General features: G+C 26.9%; 1 protein-coding gene across 1 annotated transcript in view; it reads left to right on the plus strand.

Moving 5' to 3' along the window:
• LOC105626157 (hemicentin-1) overlaps nt 1-16,664 on the plus strand; it is a 71,977-nt gene that overhangs the window by 2,825 nt on the left and 52,488 nt on the right. The window contains exon 2 of the mRNA XM_012207469.1: nt 4,822-4,976. Coding sequence (XP_012062859.1) covers nt 4,822-4,976 — 155 coding nt within the window. The remainder of the gene's footprint in view (nt 1-4,821; nt 4,977-16,664) is intronic.

The following is a 16,664-nucleotide window of genomic DNA, read 5'->3' on the forward strand; positions in this document are numbered from 1 at the left end:
TCATATATATAAAAGGCAATCCTTGGAAATTATTTGTACATTCTTTAATATAATTTTTATAATGCGTTTTTATAATTTTTTTTATAATTTTTATAATTTTTTAGAGTACACGTGAAATATAAAATATTTTATAAGAGTATTTATATAAAAATATTTTTATTTGCGGATTTATTTATTTGTTTTGCTTTAGTAACACACATAAATTTTTTATTACAATAATGTCGGATTGAATTTTTATTCTGCATTATATTTGAACTGGCGTCGATGTACAGAATTTTCAATGTAAAAATTTAATGTAATTTTATGTAAAAGCCTTATTTCTATTTGTTATTACGAGTTTAGTATACACTTTGCGACAGAGATCTTCTATAGAGATGTCCTTTGATAAACACTGAATTCCTTACAATATATTCCCAGGATCTCTCAGGGTTTTAGTGAAATATTACAGTCATAGTTCTCAAACAAGATGTTTGAATTACAGTGAAGTGCGTTTTATGTAATTGGATAATACTTAATTAAAATGTTATCCTTCACGATTAAGCAAATCTATAAGAATTGTTATATGTGCAGAGTTGTTAAAGAGATTGTAATGTATAATCATAACATTTTTCGCGTTTATTTCGTTATATAAAACAAAACATAATTCTCTATACATATAAGGTGTCAATAAGTATCAGCATTTAACTATTAGCGTTGATAAAATTGATAAAAATGATTATTACTATTAAACAGTATAAAAAGCAGATATTATTTTTTAATAATAACCTTTATCTGATTATTAAAGTGAGACATTCATTTTTTATGAAATTTCTCTAATATTTTCTATTATGAATTAAATCTCTTGTTATTTCATTTAATAGATAAGCAGAACAATATTCGGTGATTATATCCTGAATTATACATTTTTTTTCGTGAATTATGTTACAATATATATATGTTACATTTACGTGAAAAACATGCCGATTTATATGCGAACATTACGCGCAAAATTTTCTATAATTGCTGTACGAAATATACTTTATTAATCAAAATGTAGAACGTATCTTTCTGATATTGATTAAATTATGATATAATCTAATATTTTAATGTATATTATCTAATATTATAATGTATATTCGAATGAAAAATAAAATCAAAGATGAAAATGTTGCATATTATTGAAAAGAATAATAAAAATTTTTTTTATATAAAAGTACAATATATTAATTCCATTATATAAAATTCCATTATATAAATTCCATTATATAAAAATAAGACATGTAAAAACACTACGCTTTTATAATGCTAATGCAAAATATAATATTTCTTGCATTTCTAGGATTTTATAATGCAGCATATCTATTATCCAGATTAGTTGGAATCCGGATTTAGAACAAAAATATAAAATATGTTGTGTTACTATCGTACATATGTGTGCTACTTTACTTTTAGGATGTTATATAAAAAACAAGTTCTCTTGGCAATGTTATTAACTATTAAAAAGAATGTTGCATTTATGACATTCTGAAAACGGCGAAAAATATTTTATATTTATTTAAAAATATAAAATAATTTTGCTCTGCGAAATTATTTCGAGTAGAAAAATTATTTTACATTTTGACATTTTAAAATATAAAATATAAAATATAAAAATAACGGCAACTGAAAAAGACTAGAAAAATTTCATTGATAAACAAAAGATAATATATCTTATGGATACGTGCTTATTGTAGTTTCTAGCATTAATCATCTAATTACACGAGGCTGCAAAAGATACTTAGTTTCATGCAGCATGATGTTGCTGATTAGCGGTGTGGTAGCACATTGTCGTACCAACAACGCGCTAATGACGCCGTAAACGGTTCGTCGATCAAACAACACGTCGAAATGTCGGTTTACCGCGATCACCCGCGTTTCATACCAATGCAGAATTTGCGGCTTGCAAAAACAATGATTCGTTGGATGTTATACGTTTAATTGGGGAAACCGAGAATAAAAGCAACACAGACGTTTTGGTTGAAAACTGTTTGTGCCAATATTTAATCTGGTTAATAAAAGCGGATTTGGAAAACATTGTGATTGTATGAATATACGATACATACACTACCGCAAAAGTTTCAGTATTTTTAGTCTTATATTTTTGTTAATTCTATTTATTATTTATAAGATAGAAAATTATAATAAACTCTCTTATTTTCACAAAAAAAGTATTCAATAAAGTTGCGAATTGTTGAAAAACAATTAAAAACAGAAATTATAAAATCAATCTAAAAATTAAATGTCTATAACGGTCGAAGCTGGATTTTCAATGCTTAAATTCAATCTTGAATTATTATATGTACTATATACATGTATTTGCATATATACCATATTTATAATCCTTCGAACTGCGCACCGAATTGTTTTTCCAGACTACAAACGCAATTAAACTACTTTAGTAATCGCGAATTAAATTGGCAAACAATTTTAATAATTTGATGTTCAATCAGGCATCATATTATAAAGTTGTTGAAAAAAATTTTTATTAATAAAATTATAAATAAATCTTTCATTCAAATAGATGAATTATCGATTAAAAAAAATATCTATTTCAAATTTTGCTATAGATAATCGGTAAACATTTGAATATCATAACGACAATAAAAAAATGGAAACAATATATTTTCATAGAAATTAAGTGCTAGATTAAAACACATCTTTAATTAAAGCACTTGAAGATTATATCGATAGAATGCCAAGAATATTTATACCAAAATCCAAGAAAATTATGCTTGAAGATAAAAAAATTTGAGAAAAAATAAGTTCTTTTTCTTCATTTTATAATAAAAAAAAAATATATATATATATATAGTAATAAATTAAAAAAGCAAATTATATTCATATTTTATTCTTTATATTTATTAAGATTTCTATAAGAGTATGATGAAACTTTTAAACGGTAGTGTATATTGAATATTGATAGTGTATATTGAATTTTTTAATCAAACATTTGTGAAAATATTATATTCGCCAATATTAAATAAACTGCATAATCATATACTTATCATTACAATTTTGTAGAGAAAGAAAAAGAAACATGATTTGAATTCATTATTTCCTTTGTTTTCTTTTGCAATATGCATTTTTGAGTACACTTTCTTGTTCATTCATCTTTAGGTAACAAGTAATCAATTTTAATGGAGATTGTATCGAGTTGTCAGTGTATTCAAGAGAGATGTGTCCCGATTTCTATACTTATGTGTCGATGAATATACTCAATATCTATTGACAGAATATCGAGTGAGACCTATATAGATCGACTGCTTGCCATTTACGGATATAAATGACGAGACCTTCGGTTAACGTCTTGTTGCTTTACAATTTACCCATCGTACATTAATGGTCTGCGAAGGATGCATCTGCATCGTGATCAAATTGTAATTATGAGCTTTTAGAGTTTTTGTGGTTACTGCGTTACACATAAAAACGTGTATGCGCACAAAACATGTGCAATTTATCTTTATTTATTATAAATTATTAATGCATATTCAAAGGTATAAAAAAATCATTCGAGACTGTTAAACATTTCTGAAATATGTACTCTCTAAATTTTTTGGAATCTCACTTTAAAAAGTAAAAATTCTGTCACTCTTATACGGAAAAAGAATTTATCATACCTTAATAAATATTTTTTTTAATATTCATAAGTAAAAACATTTACTTACAGTAAATAAATATTTTAATGAAAAAAATAATAATTAAATAAAATTAATGATTCTGTATCAAATAATATATACGTTAATATTCAGTAAATATTTAATTACAAACAAAAAAATATTTATTAAGATATAATAAACTTTTTTTAGTGTAAAAAAGAATGGCAGAATTTTCTTTAAGAATGACATATTTCATTCTTTAGAATGAGATTCTGAAAAATTTAGAGAATATGTTTATATCAAATGTATATAATATGTAAATAAAAAAAGAAAATGATTTGAATTGAACATATAATCGAATAGCAAGGGTACATGACGATAATACCACTATCTTATCGTCGTAAATGGATTGTACTACTCCGGCGAGATAACAAGCAGATTAATTTCATTGATTGTTCGATTCATTACCTGGTGTTAATCGCAATTTGAGATTGACATTACGTGAGGTCATTATACTTGCATTGGCATGAACCACATAATGTATAGCCTGTGATCGTCATTAATAAAGTGCATGAACAATCAATGTATTTGATTAATAAAAGCTGCGCGTTATAATTGTGTGTGTGTGTGTGTGTGAGAGGCATCAATTGTACAAAAATAAGGTTATCATAATACGACAAGCAAATTTTATATATTATATTCTAAAGGAAATACATTTGCCATTGTTGCCGCGTGAAATGCTTACCTACTAAAAATGCATTAAATAAAGTGTTCCTTCATTGTTATCATTGCATTATAATTTCAGTACTAACAACATTTCGGATACATTATATTAAATTAAACATATTAAAATTTCATACAAAATTAATTTAGAAAATTATTACCTTTTTAATTAATTCTACGCTTTTGTAATTTTCTAACAGTGCATAAAAATTTCTAGTTGAAAATGAACGAAAAAATTATATCAATCAGAGAGAATTCTGGTTATCTTATCTCAACTAAAATTAAAATAGATTCAATAAAAAAAACTCTAATTTATTGATTATTCTTAACTAAAATTTCAATTAATGTGGATTCTTTTTCTAGTGTGAATTATTTACATTATTGAAATGTTTTAGAGCGAAAATAAAATATTACCTTAAATTAAATAATGTTTTTATTATAATTTGAAATCAATTAAACAGTATAAATATTTTAAATGTTTTAGGGCGGATATAGAGTATTCGTCGAATTCATCAAGATCGTATTTGAAGCTATCCGAAATTCAACTAAACAACGAGGGTCTATACAAGTGTGAGGCTACATATATGGCGGTCAACCGCGAGTGCAACAACGTGCAGCACGTTCTTCTTAACGTCACAGGTGCGATACATTATATTATGCAACATTGCCGGAGTAAGATTTGTTTATCAAACTGGATATGAGGAAGGAGAGAGAGAGAGAGAGAGAGAGAGAGAGAGCACAATATCAAAATTTTGTGTTCTCAAAAAACGAATCAAAAATATGTCGAGTAATTTCGATGTCTTGTATGAAATATATAAACATTTTTCGGATATTTTATAAAAAGATACTGAGAGATAAACTATTTTAAAACTTTTCGCGTAACTTCCTGCCATAAATTGCATGCCATATTTTTAGTCATACGACTTCTGTTTGTTATGCAACATTTCCAGTGTATTTACGTTCATACATCAAAAATGTGGTTGCAAGTAGTCTACATTATTGAAAGGGCAATACGGGATACGAAGTTAGACGTTTCATCATTCATAAAATCTGTGCACTTTCGTTATTTACGTGACATATTATTTTTACTGCGTTCTTATCGAGCAAAAAAATACAAATAATAATATTTCTCGAAATTAACCACAATGTATTTATATCTCTGGCATTTCATATGATACATGGAAATTATTTATGATGTCCATACTACACTTCGAAGAGTGAAATTGTATGCGCAAATCGAAATATATCGTAGAACTCACATTCCATAAATCAGGTAGTATTTATTTCAAACTAACCATTACATGTGATCGTTCTCGCCAATATTTCAATTTTACACGATGCCTGAACGATAGACAACTCGTTTGTTACGATCCTTTTATGAGATTGACAAAAAAATAACGATGTATTACCTTCTGAAACATCTCTCGAAAATAAAGGTCTTACTTGCATTTGGTCAAACGTAAGACATTAGTGGATCATTCAATTCACATTTTTTTTTCGTATTGTATATTTGAAGTAATAAAATAATTATGGTATAAAGAAAAAAAATACTACAGTATTACCTACATTGAAAGAAAAGTTCAGTATTTATGGCTACAATTGCATGATAAAATAATTATAACTATAATTGTTTTACTATAATTTATCATATACATGTATATGATATGATATACATGTATATGATCATCAATATATATCAATTATAATTATCATCTATAGTTACAAATATCAAACATTTTTCTCTTAGTGTAATTATTATCTCTAGTTTAGATATTTAATAATATTCCTATATGAATAAAGAAGTTTCACACCTCACAGGCATATTATTTGCGCGACGTCTTCTGCGTCTTCCTGACTCCTCCTGCTCGTATTCTTTCCAGTTCTTTAGTTTAATAATATTCCTATTTTGAACGTATAATGTGATGGAAGATAATAAAAAAAAATCAAATGCTCAATCATAGCAATTTTATGCTTTGAATTTTCAGGATCTACTTATCTGATTTAACTTTCTTTCGAATATTCTTTCTTAGTTTAAATGCTTTTCTACAACTTCATTAAATCAATTAAAACATATGAAATCGAGCGTGGAAATGTATGCATTTCACTATGCATCAAGTACTTCATTTTCGCGGAAGCTAGATAACCACGGATAATGATCTGGGTTAAACCCATGTCAAATTATACATCGATAGTTCGAGTCATACCGGATGACTCCTAACTTTCTGAAGAGTTAATATCGACAAGTTGAGCTCAAGTTAGGCTCCCACTGGAGCGATACCTCACGTACTCTGGATAAATGGAGTTATTTGATAATTCTTGATTTAATGTTTAGGTTAATCTCATAAACGCATTACGGCGATGTTTAACGACTTACTAAATAGCTTCATTGCCATACGATGTTATTTAATTAGGTTAATGCTTCATCATCACTGCAATGTCGTGGTTTACTCGCGCTAACTCATTTCATATTAAATTTATCTAGACTCCTTGCAAATTAAAGAGAGATCCCGAGAAACGCGCAATTACGAAATGTCAAAAACTTTATGTACATATAATACGTATATTCTATTGTACGTATATTCTGTTGTAATCTACTAATATAATAAATATCAATGTTAAATTTTCCGTGGAAATTTATTAATATCGAGATATAAATTTGAAAATATAAGAGACAAACATGATTTTTGTATGCTTTTAAAAATTTTAAAATAATAAAATAAAAACGCATTATAATTATAAGTGAAAAAAGATGTTATTTATAATTAATGTAATTTTTGTTAAATCGCTTTTTGTACATTTTTATATTAAATGGTAATAAATATATCAATAATACAAGATGAAAAAGATTTTACTTATACTAATTAATATACATTTCTATTAATTTAAGTATAAAAATATTAATATAAGAAAAAATCAAATATTTTATTCAAGCTTCTTCTTCTCTAAATATCGAGCTACATTAAAGTCGCAAAGAATATAGTTTCTATTATCCAGAATAAAATTATGGTTTAATTATGTTATTAAGTAATTTCATAATTGAACCCGCACTTAAATTTTAGATACGAGAAAATCTCTAAATTCATTTTGACGTAGATTTTTCTGCCGCAAGCTTCTCATATTGAGCATACTCTCCATTTAAGTATTGTTAACTTTTAAAGTTTGTGAAGAATGAGACAATCCTCTTCTGAAGTGGTTTATTCAGCGAACGTAGCGATTTTCTATATACATATACGCGAGCCATCATCGCGACAGACGTGAATCGAATCACTGTGTATACAAAATTCTAACTGCTGATCTGTCTTCTTCTCTGTCGTGTACCATGTCGTGACATCGCGGCAAGTTAAACGAAGGTAGAGGAGTTTTCAAGTATATAATCGCGACATTGTATCTATACATAATAAAGCATAAACAGCATTCAGAAACTTTCCGTCTCTCATAATAGAGGATTGTATTCTTTTTAAACTTCCAAATGCGTCAGAAATCAATTTTGCGCTCTAACTAAAAAAAATAAAAAGATAGTCATAATAAAATCGATAAAATCGATAGTCATTGTCGAAACTATTCTAAACGCGAATTAGATGAAGTAATTATTCATTAATTTTACATATACTGCTTGTTATTATTTTTATTATTATCATTATTAATATAATGTATATTAAATTAAATGTATATTAAATGTATATTAAATAAAATTATAATATTTTTTCGAAAAAGAAAATAAGAACTTTGTCATTCATTTTTTATTATGGTAGATTTTATATAAGCGTACGATCGTTTTAAGAGATTTCCCAACTTTTATTGTTTTGTTTGATTGCAAAATCAATTGAAACACGAACAGAACACGAAAGAACTTGGAAAAAGTTGCTTTTGACGCATAGCTGATTGTGACCTCAATTTGTCGAACTTAAAGTACCTCGCAAATTTATGTATCAAACTGCTTTCTTACGAGAACAAACGTGTCTTGAATTCTTCGTGAAACGTAATATCATCGCGTATTTAGAGCGCATGTAATAGCACTATTATATGATAGATATTCAAACGTTTTTGCGCGTAAATTATCTACTATATACGCATCCTTCAGAAAGTTTGCAAGTTAGAAAGAATGACTGTTTTAAAAAAGCAGATAAATATCACTAATCTTCTTGACAAAGGTACTACAAGTAAATTAATTTCATTTTTAACAAAAAATTCTATTTGAGATTTTATTAATATTTTTTAATGAAATAAAAAATAAATGAATAATTTAATTCTTGTTGAAATAGTACATTTATTACATTATTTAATTACGTTGTTTTGAAGATTATCAATATTATATTTGATCATATTTATATACATTCTTTTTCTTTATTGATTTGGATAATATTTAATGATGATAATAATTTCAAATCGACAGTTTCAAATTTATGAATAATCTTAATAAACGTTTCTTAGTTCTCTTTTGTACAGCAAATTGTTTTACAAATGATATGATTGTTCAGTGAAAAGAAGAAATGAAAGGAAAATTAAAAGAAGTTAAAAGAAGACAAATCATAATATTATTTTCTTCTAACTTATTTCAGTTTTAATTTAGCAGCTGCTATTATGCGTAATTAAAACAAAATTGTATTGAAAGAATTGTCCCAGTAATTTTTTATTAAATTTAATCAACTCCTCGATTATCAAATTAAATCATCTTTGAAAGATAATACATATTTCATATTAATTTCGTAAGTCAAACAGAATCTATAATATACACTCCAAGATTAAAAACTAGATCTAGTGACAAAAAATTTCATATATCAATGAAATTTGTTTATACAAAAGAATGCACCGAAAATAGAAGCGACAATAAAAATGAAGATAAATTATACAGATAAAACTGTCATAATTCATGAAAAAAAAAGTGCGACTAGATTAATTCAGCTAAATTCAGCCTAATTCTCAGGATTAAATACTTACAAAAATACTTGTGATTAAGTAACGCCAATTTCGATAAAATACGAAATACACGTATCCATTATACCGCAGCCTGGTGAGGCGACAACGTAAAAGTAGCTTGCAGCTCTCTTGCGACAGGCGTCGACATTAATCTACATAGAAGAGCACAGCACGAAGCTGTGCGCGAAACGGTATCACGTATCACACCGTACTGTACTTACATACACTGCAGCACAGTGCTGTCGGATTATCTGAACACCTCATTCCAGCTAGAACATCACACTGCAGATTTATCGTCAAATAGATAATATTATCAGGAAAGTAGAGTGCAAATAGGATTAGAACGACGAGGATCAGGAAAAGTGACTTTTAGATTCGATTATTTTTTTAATTGTCATAAAGACGAAGCTTTATTTTAGTATTTTACTATTATATATATATATATATATCGGATAAAAAAATCAGAAGTTATATCATACGAAATTTATATTGTGCGAAACAATTATTATAATAATAGCATCATTAATTTTTACGTCGGACTAATATCTAAAAAGCCATATTTTGTATTGTTCTTCCGCTTAGTCGCACATTCGCTATATCATGCTATTACAAACTCACGTAAAGCTCTGCGAAATAGCTGCTGGCAAACGCTGACAGTGTAGTTTTAACACGGCAGCGCCGCATCGCACGGATGCGCTTTTCTGCGGGAATAGACAGTGAGCTAAAGGTATACAGTAAACCGCGAAGCGCTTCTTCTTTCGTTTCATACATGTTTCGTTTTGTCGAGCGTCTTCTTCCTTTTTGTTGCGCACAATTACAAACAATTGCGATACTTTTTCTTTGAAAGCAGCGGCGATGTCGAGCGTCGCAGATGCTCGGATTCAACATCGACAAAAGTAGTCTCTGAAAGATTTTCTATCAAAATCACTTTCGCAAATTCCACAAGACGTCTTAGCTCGTTTCGTTCTGCTCTTTAAATCGTGCAATTTCTTTTTTAGCTAACAATTTTCTTTTCGGAGATTGGAATTTCTTTCGTTCGGTTTTTGGATTTTTCTTTTAATAGAACTATTTTGCACATTTATTGCAATATGTAAAAAAAAAATATACGGAAAGAATAATTTCACTGAAGTATCTAAAAATTTAGCTAGATATAAATCTGAAAATAATATATAAAATAACAATACAAAGATTTTACGAATAAATCAATATAGAAAGGTAGTAGTTCTTATTGCAAAACTAATCTTTATCGCATTCGTATCCTATCAAAATAACAAATTAGACAGTTTAATCTTTCGGTCATCTTCAATATTTAAATCATAATTAAAACTACATATTACAAATTCGGTTAAAAAAGATAACTTTTAATAATAAGCATTTTCTTGTAATTTATATAATTAAAATTACCTCAATTATACTATTGTAATTATTATTAGAAACTATCTTTGACTGGATAATAGATAATTTTAATTGTAGCAATGCTGTTTTGACATTCTAGCAATTTGAATGTCCTACATTTACTTTGATCCAACAACATTATTTTCAGATTTATAGCTAATTAAATTTTTGGATACTTGAGCAAAATCGTCCTTTTCATGTATCATTGAACAGAAAATTTTGAGCTAGTATGCAAAATGAATTCCTTTTAACAGGCACAAGGAAAATTGATACATTGTCGTAGTATTACTTCGTAATTATAATTTTCGTACAATGCAATATTCCAGTTATTTAAAGTAGAACTTAGGTACAACTGATTCGGTCCGCTAAATTGCATGAATTTATGTAGAAGGAACTAAAGGATGAGACTCGGATCTGCAATGCGATAATGTAAGCTATTATCCAACAGAACAATAGAATATAGATACCTATACAACCGTCCTTTTCCGATACGAAAGATCGTGGCAATCGGACAATGCATGTATGTGAGTTTATTGAGCGAAACTACTGCACGGATTGTAGTGCGTTCTGCATGTGCATCACTCGCCATTACAATATCAATGAATTCTATCCTGTTATTCAATAGACGCTGAAGGAAAGATAACTTTATACTTTTACAGCTGCAGCTAATTAAGAAAATATCACTTTGCCAACTATCTGATAGAGACGAGTGCGAGAGAACGCTAAGTTTACGCTTACTTCGTAAGTCGATACGCCGATTTCCAAGTAGAAAATACGCGAAACGCGCCAGAGAAAAAATCCAGAAACCGTCTTGTAAAAAAATCACGAAAGCTACTTACGATCTAATGACACCACCTCCCACTTTCGAAGTAATCTCTTTCTATAGTCGTACAAAGTTGCCGTCGTAGCTGCGGGTCGTTGAAGCGACTTTAAAAGTCGTTTTCAAGTATATTATTCATAAACTTTATCGTCCCCGTCGGAGTATGCTGTTGGAATGTTCACAAACCGGATTGCTTTCCACAGTAATTTTCTGGGAATGGCAGGATGTGACAATGACAAATCGGCTATGCACCGACAATATACAGAAAAAAAGATTTTTTGTTTTAGTTTTTTCCACAATCTTTTTTACAGTTCAAAGGGATCGGATTTGATTGCAAATACCAATTCAAATCGTATATTTCAATGCAAGCCATCCAGGCCTTGTGGTGGGTCACAATGAAATAATTATGAATTCTGTAATTGACTTAATGCAGCGAATAATACGTCTATTTTCCATAACGCAAGAAACAGTGCGTCACGAACGCGTTTTCCAATATCCATTATGGCGGGTCATCGTGGTCACTACCGCTTTGAATTGCTTGCAATCGTGCAGAACAATCGACTGTATGGCCACTCGAATTACTAGTCGTGTGAAACGCGAAAATTAATGCTGCATACACTATGGGACTCTTCATTTCGATTTACGACTAATTACAGCACAATTATTTTTCTAGAGAGTCCTATTGACGAATTGATCGATATTATATCGTCAAGTGACGATGACGCCAGCATTACACAAATTTTAATGGTGTAAATAAAATATTACGTTAGCAAAAAAAATTTTTTTCTCAATTTCTTTGTCAAATTTGGTTTTTCCGAGAGTATTTCAGTGATCATTTGTATATAAAGTATGGAAGCTTTTTTTCGTTTGTGCACTGTGTGCGCCGCCCAATCTCGTTTCTCACATTGATTTTAATGGCAATAGATTTTTAACAACAATAGTACTCGCAGGCTTTCTAGTATTAAAGAATAGTAAATCAAGTGACGGATTTTGATTTGTATAGTGACAGATAAATTTACACAGCGCTGCAATGCTTTGTTTCAACTTATTTTATGAAAATGATTAACTCATCTCTTTATTTAACAATGAATAGCTTTGAATATGGAGATCTATATTTCTGTTATAATCGAAGCTAATTCAATTTATACTTATGAAATAAGTATAATTAAAATAAATATAATAATTTTTTAGGTTTAATTATTAATATCAGTTAAAAAAATAAAATGTGTATTATAAATAAATTAATTAATTATTTTAAAATGCATAATGTGAATGGTTTAAATAATAAATTAATTAAATAATAAATTAATTATATTAAGAAGGGCTACAAACTAAGGACTACAAAAATGTAAGCAAAATATTATATATTAGTAAACACTAAAACAAATTATATTCATTTTTATATATTTCTAATTTGTTTTAACGCTTACTAATATATTTTGCTTGGCACTTACATTTTTTGTGTTTGGTTTGTAGCTCTTTTTAATGTATATTTAATTAATTATTTTAGTTCTCTTAAAATTTGTTACATGACGTATATTTATATTTAATAATAATCCATTATAATTAATACCAGAAAAAAGGTTTATCTCACACTGTAAAATGGAATACAATATGGAAAAATTATACCTATATAAAATTTAACAAATTTAAATAATATAGAGATTAAAAAAACTTATTGATAAAAATTTATGGATTATACATCAAATAGAATTTTAATAATTTAAAATACATGAATTTCATATTTGATTTTTGCAAAAGCTTTTTCATTGCAAAAAATTGAACTCATTTCAGAATATTCGCATATGACAGAGTAAAATTGCACTATCTAACAACTTGATGTAATTAACTGCAGCAAAGTAAAGACATCCTATTAAAGACATCCTATTAGAATAATATAAATTATCGTCAAATTAAAATTTTGTTTAAAATTTTTAAACAAAATGTGCTTGTAGCATTTAATAGAAAGAATATTGTAAAGATATTATTATTTTGAGAACGTTAATTATTTTATTTAATAATTATTTTGAAAGTAAATAATAGATTACAAAAATTTACTGTTTTATGACAGAATTATTAAATAATTGATTAATTTTTTATTTTCAATAATTCCTTTCAATTATAATATCAAAGAAACTGAAAATAGTAAATATGTAACAGATGATAAACTATTAATAATCGGATTTAAAATATAATAAATCTAATAGGATAACTCTGGTATATACCCAAAACTTAATTTTATTAAATTATTTATTAAATTATTATTATTTATTATGTTTATAGTAAACGAGCTATATCAGTAAAAACTTTATACTGTCTACTAAAAAAATATTAGAAATCTGAAATATTTATTTTTCATATTAAAAAATAAACTTTTTGAAACTTTTGCATTTTTCCCGTATATTCTATAGGAATGGGATATATAGTTACTAGTCATAGAGGGAGGGGAGGGCGGGTATGTGAAAAATTTATAAATAACGCTCATGAAAAATTTATAAATAACGCATATAAGACATAAAATGACATAATAACTTATAAAATGTGTTTATAAAATTTTATTAAGAAATAAGAATGGTAAATATGTATATGAAGTAATAAATAATAATTATAATTTTCCTACATATATTACAAGTGTTATGACATGAGGTACATATTTCATATAATGCGTTTATTGTATTTAGTGCACTGAATTCAATCTGCGCATTTTGTATGCTTTGGGCATAAATCCCGTTCGCTAAAAATACTGTACATCCCATATGGAATATATAAGACAACAAATTAAACAAAGGATACGAAAGCAAAGCATTTGTATGTTGTTACACAATATGCTTTACTATTTCACTACACATATGTGTCACGAAATAATCACTTTTACGCGCCCTACATTAATCATTTTATGTAAATTATAATTTATGATGGCGTTACTTATTGCAGTGGCAAATTGATTCAACTCGCAGTAAATTCATTATTAACAGTAAGAAGCTGAAATCGTAACACAATACTAATATAACATAAAGGCATGTAACAGAGTGAGAGAAAATTGCCACTCCTGTTTCTGACTTCTGCGGAGTAAATTCCAGGTGTATTTGCCGGAGTTATACTATCTCTCTAATATCTAAATCTAAAATAATCTAAATATTATACAATAAATTCGTATGTTTCATTCATTACAATGTTAATTTTTGGCGTTAACAATAAACTATTCTCTTTAATTTAGTTGAATAATTTATTGAGCAAAATTGAGAATACAGTTTCGATTGAAACACAGATGGCCATTTTGGTGCTATTCAAATTTCATGAAGAATCACTTATCCCGTGACCTATTGATCGAATCTTCTTCACATTTATGAAGTATGGCCTTCGAATGTGAATTTATTTAGTCATTCTGATTGGATCTTATAATCTCTTAATTTAAACTTATTGATATAATTTAATATTTATATATGGAATTTTAATGAATGTAATTTAATGCTTCTTGTTCTAATTATCTTGTTCTAATTATTTTATTCAAATTAAGAGGTAGAAGACGAATAAAACGATGAATAATAATGTCTTAAAATTTTCAAATTTTTTTATTAAAATAATTCAGAATTAACATTTCAGACATTATCTTATTATGAACATGTACTATGCACGAAAACAATTCAATTAAATTTACGGTCAATCTTGGATACAACAAAATATTTATTCTTTAGAAATAAAAGGTGTAATATAGAAACTCATTAATGAATTATTTAACAAATCACGCACATTTTGCCAAATATTTTTCGTTAGTCGACTTTGCAACGATTCTAAATATATTAACTATTATAATTTTTCTACTAATATATATATATATATATATATATAAATATATATAGACTATTAATATTTTAGTTCCTTGACTTTATCTGGTCATTTTAAGTGTACAAATTTGTTTTAAATCTTATGAGACAAAATTTAAATGAATGATAGAATCTAGATTTTAGAAGATTTTTATATTAAAATAATTGAAATATATATATGCTTTTTTGTAATGATTAAAAAAATATAAATTTAGAACTTTCATTTCAGCAGAATAAATCCTATTTAATTTTTTATTCATAACAGTTTTAAAATTATATTATATAGACTAATGAAAATTAACAGTTTTTAATAAATAATTCATATTAAGAATAAAGATTATTTTTTATAATCTATTTTATTAAATTTTATACATTTTTTTAAGACATGTTTTAAACTTATGATCTTAAAAAAAAATGAATTTTATTGAAAAAGAATTTATTTATTGAAAAAGTATTCATTGCAATTTTCTTGTTGTTTCTATTTCTAGTAATAATTTGATATACATATATTGTTAAATGGAGTATCAAATTTAATTAAAGTCATCACTGCTCAATATATCATTTTACACTAAAATAACGATATATTAAGTAAGAGCAGTGGCGACTTAAATTAGGTAAAATTTGAAACCAGATTTTAACAGTATATACTTGTATATACTTGTATATATAGTGTAGGTATATTTCAAATAGTATAACAATTCAATTCATAATTATTCAAACATAAAATCTAAAAATGTACGATAAAAAAAATATCTTTTTTAAGTTTCTTGTTTAGATCGCCATTATATAGATTTCAATTTAACGTAAGCTGCAGATATTCTCGGAAATCTTGGAAATAGATACTTGGAAGAAACATGTAAGCAATAAAAAAGCGAGATCTAAGAAACAATTGTCTTCGCTAGTTTCTTTCTTTACGAAATAAATGTAAAAAAGATAGGCGGATTTAGGTTTGGATTTTAACAGCAGACCGCGACCAAATAAAATAAACATAATTTCCAATCGAATAAAATAGGATTAGGATGAAAAATCTTAGGAAAGTTTACAGTTTTACTTACAGTTTTTATATATAAATCCAGAATTACATTTAATTGAATTTAGCTTAACTTTAATTAATTTTCACATTTAATATTTAAATTTGTAATTTTTTCCAAACGAATAATTAAACATGATTGACTTAATGCAAGAATGTTTGTTTGTCTTTTATAGCTTATTGATTTTTCAAACAGGTCAGAGAGAGAGAGAGAGAGAGAGAGAGAGAGAGAGAGAGAGAGAGTATTTATTTACTTATATAATACTCTACTTACTTACTACTTAGTCACTATACTACTATCTTAGTACGTAGTTTACCAACCTAAAAAATAAAGTAACGAA

Source organism: Atta cephalotes (assembly GCF_000143395.1).
Source record: "Atta cephalotes unplaced genomic scaffold scaffold00004, whole genome shotgun sequence".
In the NCBI taxonomy this organism is placed as follows: domain Eukaryota; kingdom Metazoa; phylum Arthropoda; class Insecta; order Hymenoptera; family Formicidae; genus Atta; species Atta cephalotes.